At 43.8% G+C, this 18,993-nt stretch overlaps 1 protein-coding gene across 9 annotated transcripts in view; it reads right to left on the bottom strand.

The window, feature by feature from the left end:
* The window catches only part of BIRC6 (baculoviral IAP repeat containing 6), a 771,630-nt gene that overhangs the window by 624,790 nt on the left and 127,847 nt on the right, over positions 1 to 18,993 (bottom strand). For all 9 annotated transcript variants that reach the window (XM_063917949.1, XM_063917953.1, XM_063917952.1 and 6 more), the window contains exons 7-10: positions 16,668 to 16,890; positions 16,406 to 16,566; positions 15,534 to 15,592; positions 12,210 to 13,604 (exon numbers count right to left, since the gene is read on the bottom strand). In XM_063917949.1, the coding sequence (XP_063774019.1) occupies positions 12,210 to 13,604; positions 15,534 to 15,592; positions 16,406 to 16,566; positions 16,668 to 16,890 (1,838 nt within the window). The remainder of the gene's footprint in view (positions 1 to 12,209; positions 13,605 to 15,533; positions 15,593 to 16,405; positions 16,567 to 16,667; positions 16,891 to 18,993) is intronic.

Raw genomic sequence — 18,993 nt, 5'->3', positions numbered from 1 at the left:
TTTTATGTATTATAAAAATTCATTTAATTCAATATCAATGTTAAGTCCATGCGGAAGTAGAGTTTTCATTTCAAAGATCCATCTAGTTTCATTTTTTAATAGATCTGTAACGATATTTCCTCCTTTCCAGTTACTTTGAACTTGTTGTATTGCTATGAATTTTAGTCCATGTGGGTCTTTATTATGAGAATCTAAAAAATGTTTTGACACACTATGGGTGCTCAGACCTCTTTTTATATTATAAATGTGTTCCGCCAGCCTTATTTTGAATCTTCTCTTGGTTTGGCCAATATATTGTAGCCCGCATGGGCATTCCAGAAGGTAGATTACTTGCTCCGTCTCGCAACTTAAATGATCTTTAATTACATATGTTTTTCCAGTTTTAATAAGATTTTACTCACCGGTAAATCTATTTCTCGTAGTCCGTAGTGGATGCTGGGAACTCCGTAAGGACCATGGGGAATAGACAGCCCCGCAGGAGACTGGGCACATCTAAAGAAAGCTTTAGGACTATCTGGTGTGCACTGGCTCCTCCCCCTATGACCCTCCTCCAAGCCTCAGTTAGGACACTGTGCCCGGAAGAGCTGACACAATAAGGAAGGATTTTGAATCCCGGGTAAGACTCATACCAGCCACACCAATCACACCATATAACTCGTGATAGGAACCCCGGTTAACAGTGTGATAACAAATGGAGCCTCTGAACAGATGGCTCGCCATAACAACCCGATTTTTGTAACAATAACTTTGTACAAGTATTGCAGACAATCCGCACTTGGGATGGGCGCCCAGCATCCACTACGGACTACGAGAAATAGATTTACCGGTGAGTAAAATCTTATTTTCTCTGACGTCCTAGTGGATGCTGTGAACTCCGTAAGGACCATGGGGATTATACCAAAGCTCCCAAATGGGCGGGAGAGTGCGGATGACTCTGCAGCACCGAATGAGAGAACTCAAGGTACTCCTCAGCCAGGGTATCAATTTTGTAGAATTTTGCAAACGTGTTTGCCCCTGACCAAGTAGCTGCTCGGCCAAGTTGTAAAGCCGAGACCCCTCGGGCAGCCGCCCAAGATGAGCCCCCTTCCTTGTGGAATGGGCTTTTACAGATTTAGGCTGCGGTAGTCCACCGCAGAATGCGCAGGCTGAATAGTGCTACAAATCCAGCGCGCTATAGTCTGCTTAGAAGCAGGAGCACCCAGCTTGTTGGGTGCATCCAGGATAAACAGCGAGTCAGTTTTCCTGACTCCAGCCGTCCTGGAAATATAAATTTTCAGGGCCCTGACTACGTCCAGTAACTTGTAATCCTCCAAGTCCCTAGTAGCCGCAGGCACCACAATAGGTTGGTTCAAGTGAAAGACTGATACCACCTTCGGGAGAAAGTGAGGACGAGTCCTCAACTCTGCCCTATCCATATGGAAAGTCAGGTAAGGGCTTTTTCATGACAAAGCCGCCAATTCTGACACATGCCTGGCCGAAGCCAGAGCCAACACATTACCACTTTTCATGTGAGATATTTCAAATCCACGGTTTTAAGTGGCTCAAACCAATGTGATTCCAGGAACTTCAAAACCACATTGAGATCCCAAGGTGCCACTGGGGCACAAAAAAGGGGCTGAATATGCAGCACTCCCTTACAACGTCTGAACTTCAGGCTGACATCCTTCCTGGCTTTGATCAGGGTAGGAATGACTTCCTCCGGAATGCCTTTTTCACTCAGGATCCGGTGTTCAACCGCCGTGCCGTCAACGCAGCCGGGTGGAGGTCGTGCCTGCTGAGAAAGTCTGCTTCCCAGTTGTCCACTCCCGGGATGAACACTGCTGACAGTGCTAGTACATGATTCTCCGCCCATCGGAGAATTTTTGTGGCTTCTGCCATCGCCGTCCTGCTTCTTGTGCCGCCCTGTCGATTCACATGGGCGACTGCCGTGATGTTGTCTGACTGGATCAGCACCGGCTGGTGTAGGAGCAGGGATTTTGCTTGACTTAGGGCATTGTAAATGGCCCTTAGTTCCAGAATATTTATGTGAAGGGCAGTCTCCTGACTTGACCATAGTCCTTGGAAATTTCTTCCCTTTGACTGCCCCCCAGCCTCGTAGGCTGGCATCCGTGGTCACCAGGACCCAGTCCTGTATGCCAAATCTGCGGCCCTCCAGAAGATGAGCACTGTGCAGCCACCACAGAAGAGACACCCTGGTTCGTGGAGACAGGGTTATTAAACGATGCATCTGAAGATGCGATCCGGACCACTTGTCCAACAGGTCCCACTGAAAAATTCTGGCATGGAACCTGCCGAATGGAATTGCTTCGTAAGAAGCTACCATCTTTCCCAGGACCCGCGTGCAGTGATGCACCGATACCTGTTTTGGTTTTAGGAGGTCTCTGACTAGAGAAGACAACTCCCTGGCTTTCTCCTCCGGGAGAAACACTTTTTTCTGGGCCGTGTCCAGAATCATTCCCAGGAACATTAGACGTGTCGTGGGGACCAGCTGTGACTTTGGGATATTCAGAATCCAACCGTGCTGGCTCAGCACTTCCTGAGATAGTGCTACTCCCACTAACAACTGTTCCTTGGATCGTGCCTTTATTAGGAGATCGTCCAAGTATGGGATAATTAAAACTCCCTTTTTTCGAAGGAGTATCATCATTTCCGCCATAACCTTGGTAAATACCCTCGGTGCCGTGGAGAGTCCAAACGGCAGCGTCTGGAATTGGTAATGGCAATCCTGTACCACAAATCTGAGGTACTCCTGGTGAGAATTGTAAATGGGGACATGCAGGTAAGCATCCTTGATGTCCAGGGATACCATGTAATCCCCCTCGTCCAGGCTTGCAATAACCGCCCTGAGCGATTCCATCTTGAACTTGAATTTTTTTATGTATGTGTTCAAGGATTTCAAATTTAAAATGGGTCTCACCGAACCGTCCGGTTTCGGCACCACAAATAGTGTGGAATAGTAACCCCGGCCTTGTTGAAGTAGGGGTACCTTGATTATCACCTGCTGGGAATACAGCTTGTGAATCGCTGCTAGCACCGCCTCCCTGTCTGAGGGAGCAATCGGCAAGGCGGATTTTAGGAAACGGCGGGGTGGAGTCGCCTCGAATTCCAGCCTGTATCCCTGAGATACTATTTGAAGGATCCAGGGATCCACCTGTGAGCGAGCCCACTGATCGCTGAAATTCCTGAGGCGGGCCCCCACCGTACCTGGCTCCGCCTGTGAAGCCCCACCGTCATGCGGCGGACTTGGAAGAGGAAGCGGGGGAGGACTTTTGTTCCTGGGAACCTGCTGTTTGCTGCAGCCTTTTTCCCCTGCCTCTGCCTCTTGACAGAAAAGACCCTCCTTTTCCCCGCTTGTTTTTCTGGGACCGAAAGGACTGAACCTGATAAAATGGCGCCTTCTTAGGCTGTGAGGGGACATGGGGTAGAAATGCTGACTTCCCAGACGTTGCTGTGGAAACTAGGTCGGAGAGACCATCCCCAAATAATTCCTCCCCCTTATAAGGCAAAACTTCCATGTGCCTTTTGGAATCTGCATCTCCAGTCCACTGGCGAGTCCATAAGCATCTCCTAGCAGAGATGGATAATGCACTTACTTTAGATGCCAGCCGGCAGATTTCCCTCTGTGCATCTCTCATGTATAAGACTGAGTCTTTGATATGGTCAATTGTTAGCAGGATCGTGTCTCTGTCTAACGTGTCAATATTTTCTGACAGTTTATCTGACCACGCAGCGGCAGCACTGCACATCCATGCTGACGCAATAGCTGGTCTGAGTATAATGCCTGAGTGTGTATATACAGACTTCAGGATCGCCTCCTGCTTTCTATCAGCAGGTTCCTTAAGGGCGGCCGTATCCTGGGACGGTAGTGCCACCTTTTTAGACAAACGTGTGAGCGCTTTATCCACCCTCGGGGGTGTTTCCCAACGTAACCTATCCTCTGGCGGGAAAGGGAACGCCATTAGTAGCTTCTTAGGAATTACCAATTTCTTATCAGGGGAAGCCCACGCTTCTTCACACACTTCATTTAATTCATCTGACGGGGGAAAAACTACAGGTAGTTTTTTCTCCCCAAACATAATACCCTTTTTTGTGGTACCTGGATGTAAATCAGAAATATTTAACACCTCTTTCATTGCCTCAATCATGCAGTGAATGGCCTTAACGGGCATTAAATTTGACTCATCGTCGTCGACACTGGTGTCAGTATCCGTGTCGACATCTACTTGTGCCACCTGAGATAGCGGGCGTTTCAGAGCCCCTGATGACTTTTGAGACACCTGGACAGGCACGAGCTGAAGACTCGGCTGTCCCACAGTCGGCATGTCGTCAAATTTTTTATGTAAGGAGTCTATACGTGCACTCATTTCCTGCCATAATACCATCCACTCAGGTGTCTGACCCCCAGGGGGTGACATCCCTGCTAAAGGCATCTGCTCCTCCTCCACATCATTATCCTCCTCAAACATGTCGACACAGCCGTACCGACACACTCCACACACACAGGGAATGCTCAAACAGAGGACAGGACCCACAAAAGCCCTTTGGGGGGACAGAGTAAGAGTATGCCAGCACACACCAGAGCGCTATATATATATATATATATATACAGGGACTAACTGAGTTATGTCCCTAATAGCTGCTTTTCAATATAATATACTGTATACAGTGCCAATTTTAATGCCCCCCCTCTCTTTTCCCTCTTACTGTACTGTAGAATTGCAGGGAAGAGCCAGGGAGCTTCCTTCCAGCCGAGCTGTGAGGGAAAAATGGCGCCAGTGTGCTGAGGAGATAGGCTCCGCCCCTTTTTCGCGGCGTATTCTCCCGCTTTTTATGGGATTCTGGCAGGGGTATTTACCTCATATATAGCCCCAGGGGCTATATATTGAGGTATTTTAGCCAGCCAAGGTGTTTTTATTGCTGCCTCAGGGCGCCCCCCCCCCCCCCAGCGCCCTGCACCCTCAGTGACCGGAGTGTGAAGTGTGTATGAGGAGCAATGGCGCACAGCTGCAGTGCTGTGCGCTACCTTGGTGAAGACAGGATGTCATCATGCCGCCGATTTTCTGGACCATCTTCTTGCTTCTGGCTCTGTAAGGGGGACGGCGGCGCGGCTCCGGGACCGAACATCAAGGCTGGGCCTGCGGTCGATCCCTCTGGAGCTAATGGTGTCCAGTAGCCTAAGAAGCCCAATCCGGCTGCAAGCAGGAGAGTTCGCTTCTTCTCCCCTTAGTCCCTCGCTGCAGTGAGCCTGTTGCCAGCAGGTCTCACTGAAAATAACAAATTCTAAGACTATAACTTTCTAAGAGCTCAGGAGAGCCCCTAGTGTGCATCCAACCTCGGCCGGGCACGAAATCTAACTGAGGCTTGGAGGAGGGTCATAGTGGGAGGAGCCAGTGCACACCAGGTAGTCTAAGATCTTTCTAGAGTGCCCAGCCTCCTTCGGAGCCCGCTATTCCCCATGGTCCTTACGGAGTCCCAGCATCCACTTAGGACGTCAGAGAAAATAGATATTATAGATGGGGAGCACGTCCTGGTCGCCGATTGGCCTAACTAAAACATTTAAATGAAGAAACCACAGTCTCTTTTAAGGTGGACGACAATTCCCCTCCCCTGACGAAAACTTCAGATATCGCCTCTGCGTTTTGTAGATGCTATAATGATTTATATTCAGCAATGCCCTCGAATCAATTATCCATTGATTCTTTACTTAAAGAAGCCAAGTTGGCTAAATTAACATCTGAACAAATTGAATTATTAGATGCAGACATCACTGAATTAGAAATAAGTTCGGCAATAACATCTTTACATACTTGCAAAACTCCTGGACCTAATGGGCTCTCGGGAATATTTTAAACTACTGAAGACTGACATTCTTCCCACTCTATTGGAACTTTATCGTTCAATACATAAAAAGAATCCTACTTACCCATCCTTCAATGATGCTTTTACTACTCTAATTCCAAAACCTGATCGTGACCTACTCTTGCTCAGCTCTTGCCATCCTATAACTCTACTTAATGTGGATTTCAAAATTCTATCCAAAATTATTTCCACTAGACTGCAAATCATTCTCTACTTCTATCTTTTCGCCACACCAATTAGGATTTATTAGCGGACGACAGTCGGTGAAAAGTATTCATACAGCGATTGCAGCAATCGTAGCTGCCAACAATAATCCGAAGACTCCAAACATGCTTCTGAGTCTCGATCCCAAAAAGATTTTGACACAGTATTATGGCCCTTTTTGTTTGATGTGTGGTCTCACCGTGATTTGGGCCCAAATTTTATTAATCTAATATGACTCTCCGACCACCTCCCTCTTGATAAACGGTACTAAGAGCGACCCAATACTTATGTGTCATGGCACCCGACAAGGGTGTCCCCTCTTTCTCCTATTCTATTTAATCTATCCCTGGATCCCTTGTTGCGGATAATTGAATCCTGGCCTCTGTTGAAGGGCATCTTTGTAGGCCAAACTGAAAATCAAACTCACAGCGTTTGCTGATGATGTATTAATATATCTATCCAATCCCAGATCCTCGCTAAACCCTATTTTTGGAATTAATTGACAAAATGGGTTCTGTGTCTGGCTTCACGGTCAACCTTGATAAAACACAGGCATTCTATTTTAAAAAAGTATTTCACCGCCCTACATGGGCAGCACATATAACTGTGAAATGGGCTAAAAAACAAATCTCTTATTTAGGCATACTTCTTCCCAAAAATATAAATAATTTATGACATTAACGTGAAGAAAATCATTTCCAAACTTTCCGCTGAGCTGGAGGGGATGAGCAGTCTCGAATTATCTTATTTGGGTAGTGCAAATTTGTTACGCATGGTGTATTTCCCAAAACTTTGTACCCCGTACAAGTTCTTCCAGTATAACTATCTCAAAGAGATCTCAAATAAATTACTTCAACATTTCGTAAATTTATCTGGAATAATAGACAAGCTAGAATTGGATTGTTCAAACTTATCTTATTATATAGCCATGACGCACATATTCGTTATATTAAAGATTGGTTGACCAATGACCAAATTTATGCCAAATCTCTTTTAGAACAAGGCTTTACGCAGACGATATCCCTTGTGGCATTTCTACACTAAGCAGACATTGATATTCCTTCGGAACTGTTCAATAACGCTCTTTAAATGACTACACGCAAAGTATGGCTGATACTTCGACATAAATATAAGGTTCATCAACATTACACTATTCATCTGCTTTTTTTTGAAAACCCACAATTGCAAAATGGTGAGCCTGCCCAACCGTTCACTAGATGGGCCTCGGAAGGGATATTTTACATTGGTCAATTAATCAACCCCAATTCCCATAAACCTCTTTTGTACTCTGAGGCTTCTACAAAGTTTAAAAATGTAGTTCCCCACAGGATGGCGTTCTTACATGCGCAACATTATGTCAACTCGGTTATAAATAAGATTCCAAAAAATGACTGGAATAATACCTTGGATAATTTCTTATTAAAACTTCCTATGTCCAAGGGAGCTCTCTCCATATTATAAATTTCTTCACCACAAGATTGATTACTCTTTGATTAAATCAGGGATGACAAAATGGTTGGAACATTTCCCCTCTTTATCAATAGAATACCTCTTGAAAATGCTGCTTGTCTCGGTCACTAGAGTTTCCAGCAGCGAAATATGCTGAGATGTATTATAACATATTCCATCGCTCATACATATCTCCTCAGAGGGTACACAATTGGGTTATTAGCGGATTCCTCTTGCCCTAAATGTGGTCACCCCTCCTCTGACTTACATCATTGGCTTTGGGCTTGTCCACTGCTTAAGCGATTTTGGTTACAAATTTGGAGGTTTTCTATTGAACATTTAGTCAATTATGCTCCTCTTACACCTGAATGGGCAATTTTCGGCATACTGTCCGTGGGTACTAAAGCCCCCAAAGCAGTTAAAAAAACTTATTGGCAATATCTTCAGCAACCCGAAAATCCACAGTAAGACTATAAAAATAAAATAAGAAAGCTTAGGGCTGCTAAAAAACAGCAGCCCTCTGACCATGGTCCGGCTCCTGTCGCACCAAACAAAAAAAAAAAAAAAAAAAACTGATTTGCCCGAGCCAGTGGGCGGGGTTATATGGACGGGCCAGTTTCATCCTGGGAGGCAAGAAAGCTTTTATCGATTGGTTCCAAACCGCTGACGCTCCATCATATCCCATTGTTATCCCATGGATAACCTGTGGACCCTGCCGGGGAAAATTATTCTTAATCTGCCATATGGATTGGCTGGAAGCCTCTCTTCAAAAAGAATCCCATGCAGAAAAATTCTTTGACACTCGGGAATGTTATTGAAACGCTACCCATTCCTACCAAAGAAGCGATTATGCAATGTTTCTGCAATATTTTGTGGTATGAAACGAGCGTCTACCTGAGAGACCTCCAGTGTTATTATAGCCCTCTGTTTTATGGGTGGTGACCGCAGCTCTGGATCTTGCCCAGGCTATGTTCACTTAATGTCTATTTGGTACAAAAAAGTTTTGACTTGTATCTGTTATCGTTAATCAAATTGTCTTATTTGTGACAAACGATATGTGCTTTATTATCATTGTATCTACATATTCATATTACTGTTTCAAGACATGTCAACTGTTATCTATTTTTCTGCTTCAATAAAAAATGTTTAAAAAAAAAAAACCAACAACAACAACAACAACAACACTGGAGAACTCCATTCATTTCAATAGGAGTTTCTACATATGAAGTACAATTTCACTAAAATGGATGGCAAAGCTCAACCTGACAGTTCAAGATCTCAAGTAGCAGAAATGCAGGGACTGCACACCCAGAAAGACAAGTCATGGAAGTTCACTTAGGAAGGATATTTAATAATGAAATTACCCAGTATGGTGAAGTTTAATTCTCGCCCACCACTGCAAAGCACAGAGATAAAGGAATAACAGCTTCAAGCCACGGAGTACATTAAATAAAAAGCATTGCCCAAGCGGATTTACAAAATCAATCTGGACTAAGTATAGCAACAGGAAGAGGAATACCCTCTGCTAATGTAATCCATATATAAAAAGGGGGGAGGAGACATGTAGGTATAAAACATCTAATACCATAGAGGGGCTTTTATCTTTAACAACTATCCTTTATAATAAAAGGCTAACACTGCTCCTCACCTCTACAGGGGGAACTCAAGTGTTTCTCTATTCAGATACACACAGCCGCAGGTACTGGCATTACTGTTACGCTGTTCCATCAACTCTACATCTTCTATTTCGAGTGTCCTGTTACCTCTCCTCAATCTCCTCCTAGATGACTGTTTTCTCAAACTGAAGATGGCTAAAACTGTTCAAACACATGGTCTAACTTTCCTCAAAAGTCAAACCCCACCCCTCCCCAATCACACTATCACTGTTGACACCACAACTATCACCTCTGTTCTCCAAATCCGCTGCCTGAGGGTCATTATTAATTCACCCAATCAAAGGGGTAAGTGCCACGAAAACTATCATCCACACACTGATCATTTATCGCAGGGGTGGGTAACATTTTGCCCTCCAGCTGTTGTTGAACTACATATACCAGCATGCCCTGCTACAGTTTTGCTAATTGCCATTCTAAAACTGTTGCAGGGTATGCTGAGATGTAGTATTCACTCTAGGCTGTTTTAGCAGGGCGCCGTGCCCTGCCCGATTTTATTAAGGCAAAACCCGCCCTGCTCTTTCTGCGGCGCCCTGCTAAACAGACTGCCTGCTTCCTGCTCTCCCAGCATGTATAGATGCCGAACGCATGCGCACAGCATCCATTCACGCTACGGGAGCGCGCTTGGGGGAAGCCCAGCACCTCCGTAGGTGCTAGGCACGCCCACTTTAGTGACGCCAGCCGCCCACGCCCCCTTTAGTGACGCCGCCAGCCACCCACGCCCCCTTTAGTGACGCCGCCAGCCGCCCACGCCCCCTTTAGTGACGCCGTCAGACGCATGCACAAGTGCCCCCACAGACCAGCTCCCTGCCCTCAAAAATTCCTAGGGGGAACACTAGAGATGTTTAGTTCAACAGCTGGAGGGCCACAGGATTCCCACCCCTGATTTATCGTCTCGACTACTGTAACTTTCTCCTTGCTGCCTTTACCCCCTAAGTCTCTCTCCTCTCCGCTCAGTTCTTAACGCTGCAGTGAGACTTAACTTTCTCTCTCGCAGCTCCACATCTGTCTTCTCTCTTTGTCATGTCCTACACTGGCTGCCCATCCCCAACATAAAGCCCTCTCCAACTCCAATGCTTCCTACATCTCTAACTGCATTTCCTTACATACTCCCTTCTTGCCCACTGCCAATGACCACCTTTCTTGCCCCCTGGTTACTACCTCTCAATCCTGAATGCAATCTCTCTTGTGATGCCACATAAAGGATATAGTCATTGCTGTCAGCAGATGACCATCTTAAGACTTCTACCAATGTCTCTCCTGATTCCAACCATACATAAATGGTACCAGTCGCAGATGGGCATTTTGAAATTGATGGGCGATAAAGCTTGTGGCATATAGAAGCCTCACACACCTCCCGCTATAAGCTACAATTTTTACCACACTACTTTATATACGAACTGATACAGTTACTGTACATTGTAAGGATTTTTGTGCAGGACCATTACTAGCTTTAACTTAATGTCATAATTTGTGTGTCTCACACAGTGCTTTAAAAGAACTATGCTGTATAATTTAATAATTTTGGCTTTACCATTAAAACTGAAAAGCCCATCAAAGCTTGCAAAAATGTCTTCTTAGAGGTATATTCAATAAGTGTCAGAAGTTGCCGTCTTGTCGGAAAGACGGCAGCTTCCGACACATTAAGGTCGGAATGGGTTCCGACATATTCAATGACGGGACATTTTTTCGGACAAGTCTGGAATTCCCAGAAACCACGTTGTCGGATTAGCCGCAGAACACGTGCCAAATCAGACAGGTTTTGGTCCCGGTTCCGACAATGTCAATCTGACTTTTTTTTTTAAAGTCGGACTGAAAGTCAGAACCGGGGAGATTAGACGAGGGACAGGTCAGCTGGGACGAGACCATTATGTGGAGATGAGAGGGGACGGAACGGCGTGGACGGGTGGGGAGCGGCTGTCGGGACGCAGCGGCGTGGACGGGTGGGGAGCGGCTGTCGTGACGCAGCGGCGTGGGAGCAGCTGACGGGAGCAGCCAAGTCAGACAGTCGGGTTTGGCCAGCTCACAGAATACTGACCTGTCGGATCCCTTCCGTCGGAAAAGATCCAACAGGTATTGAATACACCCCTTAATATTGTTGTAAAGGTGCACAGGATTGACTCAAAGCATCTGAATGATAAAAGCATATCTATAGGCAGAGTATCTGGATCATATTACAATGAAGTGTTTAGTATCAGTGTGTAAACTGTGCAGGTTCTGTGACATCACAGTAACTCCCTATCACTTCCAAATAACGTCTGTAGCTTTAAGTAAACAACCAGATGAAATCATTCTAATGGGGGCATCCAATTAGAGCAGTAAAACGTACATTTTTTTATGTTTTGTTTTGTTTTTTTAAAGGCTATCCAATTAATCCCCCATAAAAAATAAAAACCTCCCGAAAAAACGTGAAACCTGTGCGTTTTGCTGGCTGCAGCCTGTTTTCGCATGAAATGCTTTCGGGGATTTGGTTTTGACAGCCTGAGGAAGGTTAAACCAAATCCCTGATATGCCGTGTCTCGCGCTGGCTTATCGGTGCTAACTGGATAGACCCCGGCGAGACAATTACCCGCGTCAGTGACCATGGGTAATTGCATACCGCCGTAAATATATTACAGTATGCACTGAATAACTTGTGCCAAAGAACCAGAGTTTGAAAATGTGAACACACATAAGTCAACACATGTGAAGAACTATACAAGGAACACAGAGCCTCACTGAAAAGAGACTTCATATAATTTTTAAGGACAGCCCATGCTGTGTAATGTATGAAAGAGTGTATGGAGTAAAATGGTGACCGTATATTAAGCAAACAGTCCACACTAATTTGTACCCTTTGCACAAAGTGTCACGAAAGAAACAAACATGAAACATAGGAATCTCGTTTAGTTCTACAATCACATGAAAAAAACATATATCACCTTTTGTCACACATGCAATTGCATAGTTGTGACTGAAAGGTTAAAATATAAAATTAAGATTCAGACCATGGAAAAGAGTGATAACCGCACACACAGTTCTCACCTTTAGTACATGCGCACAACCGGTCTGTGCCCGAACAGTACACAACGGACACAAAGGGGTCCACATCATCCGATCCCTCCTTCTTTGGTGGATCCACTTTAGCCATGACTTCAAACGTAGAAAGATCTAGGATTTTCACATATCCACCTTGAGTAGTTACCACTAGGTGTCCCAAATTAAGAAAATCAGATTTCTTCTCTTTGCCACTAAGATTTTTAGGAGTCAATGGTGTCTCTTCTGATAACTCCTCACAGTCATCCTCTCGGTTATCTAAAATATCAGGCTGTAATAAAATAAGTGAGGTAATGGCATCCTGAGGGTCTTTAATGTGTAATATTTTAACTGGCTGCTCCTCCAAAGTCACTATCCTGGTTGTATAATTCATTTTATAAATCACCAAGTAACCACCGCTCATGCTTCTCTGGACTGGCTGGATAATTAAAGGATCATGAACTTCTGCTGAAGATTCACAGGGAATAACATTGATACTTGTTCCATTCACAGTGCTGAGACTGTGCTCAGCTTCTCCTTTCCGCCTACTGCAAAGAGCAGAGTTTAATTTGTTTAAGTTATTCAAGGCCTCTACTTGATTTATTGCACTCAATGATTCTGCAGGACATTTCTGTAAACCTACTAAGAGATGGACACCATCAGCACATGGAATAATGGACTCTACACACAGGTTCTCCTCTTCTGCAAACTTCGGCAGCCGCATGCACTGCACTAGCATTCCTGGCTTAGGAACCATAGACGTCCACTTGTCTGTATCAGGGGAGGTCAGGTTAGCAGTGGCCTCAGCAAACTGCTGTATGTAGGTGACAGGGGGGTCTTGCAGAAGCAACTGCTCCTGATTATCAAGCTCCATTTCAATTATTTGGGGGACAGTAAATCCATCATCATGTAAACTTTTGCTCATAATATTGTTCATCTGAGAAAAAAGCTTCCCTGCTTTTTCATCAGACTCTTTAATGCTGTACAGCAGCATTACAGGTAGAGTCCTTTTCACCAAAGGAGAGTTAAGATCTGAATTCATGCCAGATTCATTGTCAGTAGAGCCCTGCTCCGAAGAGCTCTCGCCTGGAGTCCTGTTTAAAGCATCAAGAGACCTACGTGAATTGCTACTAGTTGGGGAGGTAGCAGGGGACTTGTACGTCAGTAAACCACCCGTCAGTAAGCAAGGAAAGGGAATGTTGTGCTGGTCTAAATGCTTCTCCTTGGACTTTTCACTTTTACAACCAATTAAAGAAGGGTTTGTCCCAAGTTCCTCCAAGTCCTTTACAGTATCTTCGAGGACGTTGGCAACAATCTCCCACTGAAGTTTTTCTGGCTGTTGTAGTATACTGAGGGCAGTTATATCCAGGCTCATCTCCATAGTTTCCTTCTGAGATGTGTGTCCTGCAAAAGGAATAAAAAGTATGAGCATACAAATTAAGTGGCAAAAAATGATCACTGACATTGGGTACCAGGAAACACAATGGGGACAAAAAAATAAAATATGTAAAGTGTAATATCCAAGTGTCTAAGCTAAAATATGTTATACATCTACTGGACATAGTGTAGGGATTTATCCAACTTTCTAGCTACGATCAAACTGAATAGGAAAGATCCATACAAGTAATTTGTGGGAACCTACACCAGAAGCCAGCAAAAAAGTGACAAAAAAAACTAACTTATAAAACAATGTTTTATCATAAGTTCTTTTATTGAAAATCCATCAGTTTCAAAATTATAAAAGCTATAGCCAGCATCTCAATCCGTTATTTACATTTACCAGTGCTTGTTACTGGATAATAACTACTTCCTCAATGGAGGAAAACTGATCCAGAAAAAAATCCTCTTAATTATTAATAAGCAACACTGTAACGAAACACAAAACTCTTACCATATTGTCACACTTCTTAATTTCCAGATATTGGGTTCACAACAACTTTGGGTACACTCAGATTATACCCAGATGTACAACATTTTGAATTTAGAACAGAAATCTCTCTATAGCTACATTTTTTCTTATGATTGAGCATATAGGGCGGGATGCAGGATAATGTGCATTTTGAATGCAATGCATACTGTCACTCATTGCAAGCCTGACGGCGTTAACTTATGCCGTATACTTGAAGAAGAAAAAATCACAAAGGACAGTTCGGCTGGTATGAGAGCTGAGGGTGTTGGAAGGGATCCGATTGGATCTCTCACGGGGGGAAATCACAAAAAGCCCATAGGGTAATGCCATCTAAAGATGGAGTTGCCTACCGCATCTACGCCCCAGAATGTATCATATGTGCAATAAGCAGCCACACCTCCAAAACGGCAATTTAGAAGGTTTGGCTGCATTTTTATCATTAGGGCATCCACCCATAGCCTTGATTATGTGCATTCCAAGAACAGAAGACTAGGATGATCGACTGAGACGCTTCGCAGCGATTCAGTTCTTGAGTAATTTCTCCAGAATTATTCTAATAGGTTACTAAGCAACCTGTCTGCTCCACCAGAGGTTTCTGTTCTCCCAAAGTGCGCCTTAGGACACCTGCAACACAGTTTGACAGGTATACTGCTTCAGTCAAACACCCCACTAGGATTAGTGTTTTTTTTGTCACAAAATATTTGTTATAAAGTAGCAGATTAAGCATAATGATGACTGGTTGCTGTCACTCGTTATGCCTGATCTACTACTTAATACCAATTCCTTTGCAACAAAAAACACTAATCATAAGAACAGTACTTCGTACACTATTAGAAAATAGCGTTGCAAAATTGATGGACAAGTAAATATTCAGGTTAAAAAGGTAAAATACAGAAGTGTTTCAGTGTAGGACTGTGGTCTTATTTATCCAGATTAGGTTTTTCTGTAACAGCATCTTAATTCACTAAGTGTACAAAGGCATTAATAATGTACTAAGTAGTGAGGGTCATCGATAGTATGATACCACTGACGGTAGAGCTATCGGTAGAAAACCATTGATGGTTATGTCATCAACAACAGAGTGCTCTGCATGGGCAGCCTTTAGGCACTGAACCAGTACTGCCATTGATGATGTAACATCAGTGCTGCACCATCAATGGCAAACACTTACCAAAGGCCATAAACACTCGATGGCCATCCCCAGTTCTAAGTACTCGGGATTAATACAGCACACTTTAAGAAACAGTTGCACGGACCAGCTAAGTTGGAAAGTCTGTGGCATGCCAAACAGCACTATTTGAGTGGTTTGAGGATAGGTGTATGTGGGCACATATGTAGGCTTTTCATGTATTGTTTAAAATTAAAGTTTGAGTATAAGCATTTCAAATTACCACAGGCCAATGTAAGTGAAGATTTGCACAAACCTGTTACAGAATCAGATCTTGATCGCTCTTCACTATCTGAATCATCCAGCAAGTCATCACTAAAATAAAAGATAATCTATAAACAAACATAATAGACAAACAGGAAAGGAAAAAAATAGGAGGCTTTTTACAATAGATTGCAACAGCCAACTACTGATAAAATACTTGCACTTCTATTTAGACCTTGATAATTCTGTTATGAATTACAAAAAATAAAACCATATTACACATCCACCCATTTTGGGTGTCAAAGTACATGCATGTAACTTAAGGGCCCTACACACTTGGCGATATTCTGAAAGATATGAACGATCTCGTTCATAAATGAACGAGAACTCGTTCATATCTTTCAGTGTGGAGACTTAAGCGATGAACGATGCGCGTCCCCGCGCTCGTTCATCGCTGGTCTCCCGTCGGCTGTGCATGCAGGCCAATATGGACGATCTCGTCCATATTTGCCTGCACTTCAATGCAGCCGGGTGACGGGGGGAGTGAAGAAACTTCACTCCCCCCGTCACCGGGTCGCTCGTCGGCCGTATCGGCCGTCGGGCACCTCGGCGGCGCATCGCCAAGTGAGTAGGGCCCATTAGCAAGAGCACTTTTTGGAACCAACCATTAAGCAGTATCCATACCTAAACCAAGTTACATGCTACTGTTACCATAGCTGCATTTTATGTTAAAGAACGTTACCTTCCAACCACATAACACAAACAATGGATTCAGTAATACATAAAAACATATACATAATCTATAACTACGAATGTAACGTATTTACAAAGACATAATTAAAATAAACGTTACCGAAGCTACAAAAAAAAAAAAAAAAAAGTTATGAATATGAACATTGAGTCTGGTGTGGGGTCCTAATGTACCTGTCTCCCTCCAGCTTTGGGATGTCGGAACAGCTAGATGAGTCCTCTAACCATGCCAGTGTTGGCCTCCTGGTCTCAACTGTGGTAGTGGAGTCACCTGTGAGAACCAAAAGCTGCACTATTGCAGGGTCATATGGGTTAACTTCAAATTTTAAGTGCACCTAAAAATAAAGTTACAGGGGAGACATAATAGCATTAATTTGGCATGCTCGTATTCTGCAATTATACAACAGAGATTGTCGGAAAAAAAAAAAATAATAACCTTCATGAGCTTAGATACATCCCACACACAAATTTTTCCTCTTTTTGTTGCAGCAGCAAGAAAGTGTGGGCAGTTTCCCACCCCAAAACAGGATATTCTATCTGTGCCATCTGTGCAGGGGAACTGGGCAGGACATGTTGCAAGCGTAACGGAGAGGGGTACATTCTGAGTGTGTTCACCTTTCACAAACGGACAATTTGGGGAATGTCTCTCATGCTCAGACCTGGGTAAAAAGTAAAAATAAAAGGTCAATTCTGTTGGTGAATAAATGTGGAATTTAGGAGTTTTCAAGAAAAACAATTACAGCAGTATACAGAGCTGCGTCATGGGGAAAAACACACGTAAGCCAAAGCAAACAAGTCTAGGTCAAATAAATAACTGTAGGTCTACAATTTAGGCACACTTCTACATTCTGATTAAACTTTTCCATATAATGAATAGTTTTTTATGTGTGTGGTTCTTAATTGCTATTCTATCTGTTTGAAAAACATAAAAACTACCCTCCAACTAAAGGTTGCACCCTTATGTCAAAATTATTTTAAAGCGCAGTTGCCAAATGTAACACTCCATAGTTAAACCTTGCCTAGTAAACAAGATAGACTAAATACTTTAGTCTTGGCCATAAACTTGTAAAAGAACAAATATTTACATACACACACTATATATTGTCTAAAGAGCCCTACACAATGGTCGATACCAATTAAAGATATGAACGATCTCGTTCATTATTCCGTTCATATCGTTCAGTGTGTAGGCACCACTGATGAACGAGCGCGGGGCCGCGCTCGTTCATCGCTGGTGCCGGCTCGTTTAAACATGCAGACCAACATGGACAATATCGTCCATAAAACTCAGCGTTGCTCGGGATCGATGTTCTCCGTAATCGATGCGTTTCGCCTGCGGGAAGCTTAGTCAGGAATGCAGAGTAATCGCTCCGTCTCCCATCCTCAGTTATATAGGACATCCAGCCTTTCCTTCCTGTTCCTGTATGCGTTCCAGCCAGATCTTCCTTTTCCTATATGCGTTCCAAATGAGCGGGGTTCATCAAATCGACAGTGTCTAGGTCGACAATGTTTAGGTCGACCACTATAGGTCGACAGTCACTAGGTCGACATGGACGGAAGGTCGACAGGGTTTCTAGGTCGACATGGACGGAAGGTCGACAGGGTTTCTAGGTCGACATGTGCTAGATCGACAGGTCTAAAGGTCGACATGAGGATTTTTTATTTTTTTTGTTTTGGTGTAGTTTTCTTCGTAGAGTGACCGGGATCCCAAATTAGTGCACCGCTTCGCTCGCCATGCTTCGGGCATGGTGCCTTCGCTGGGCACACTTTACCGTTCCAATCGTAGTCCACGTGGATCGTTAAGTATGAAAAAATTAAAAAAAAAAGAAAAAAAATGTGAAAAACTCATGTCGACCTTTAGACCTGTCGACCAAGCACGTCGACCTAGAAACCCTGTCGACCTTCCATCCATGTCGACCTAGTGACTGTCGACCTATAGTGGTCGACCTAAACATTGTCGACCTAGACACTGTCGATCTTCAGACCGGATACCGTTCCAAATGCGTTCCACTGTGCTATACACTTCCTGTTCCACAAATATATATTCCTGCACTATGTTATATCGGCCATTTGCCCAATGTGCGGTCTCAAGAAAGAGGGGGGACAGTCTACACCACCACCACCAATAACGACATAAAACAGTGCTCCCAAAACCCTACAGCCTATAGCGAAACGCGTCGATTACGGAGAACATCGATCCCGAGCAACGCTGAGTAGCGCTACACACAGCGTGCATGGGACTTCCGCCGGCGGACTCCGGACCCCGCTCATCAGCTCTGAGGACTTACCAGCCAGGGAGTCTCCTCCTGGAGAGAGCATTTGGTGCATTTGAAGGTATTCCCTCATCAAGACAGAACTTCTTTTGCGTTCAGTAAAATCAGTAACTGTAGGGATGTGCCCACTATGATTGAAAGGATTACTACTTCTACCAATACGTCCTACATAACTGGGAGTGTGCCCCTTTTGAAAAAACTTTGTTTAGAAGAAAATCCGCAATCACTTATTTAATTATTATAGAGGGAGTAAGCCGCAGATCAGCGCATCCAATCTATTAGGATGGTTACACTCTGCTCATGTACTGGAGACTATTAAAGTACTGTGGGGCATAGCGAATATCCACTCCTCATATACCCCTATTTTATGTTTTTTGTTTGTATTTGTTATGTGTATGTTTACCGGTAATAGGCAGTCACAAATTTATATTGGTGTATGTTTTTTAGCTGGACACTGAATTTCTTTTGTATTATTCAATAAAATAAGAG

The sequence above is a fragment of the Pseudophryne corroboree genome, chromosome 4 (assembly GCF_028390025.1).
Source record: "Pseudophryne corroboree isolate aPseCor3 chromosome 4, aPseCor3.hap2, whole genome shotgun sequence".
NCBI classification, from domain to species: domain Eukaryota; kingdom Metazoa; phylum Chordata; class Amphibia; order Anura; family Myobatrachidae; genus Pseudophryne; species Pseudophryne corroboree.
The sequence above is the reverse complement of the archived record's forward strand: the minus strand, read 5'-3'. Positions and strand labels throughout refer to the sequence as shown.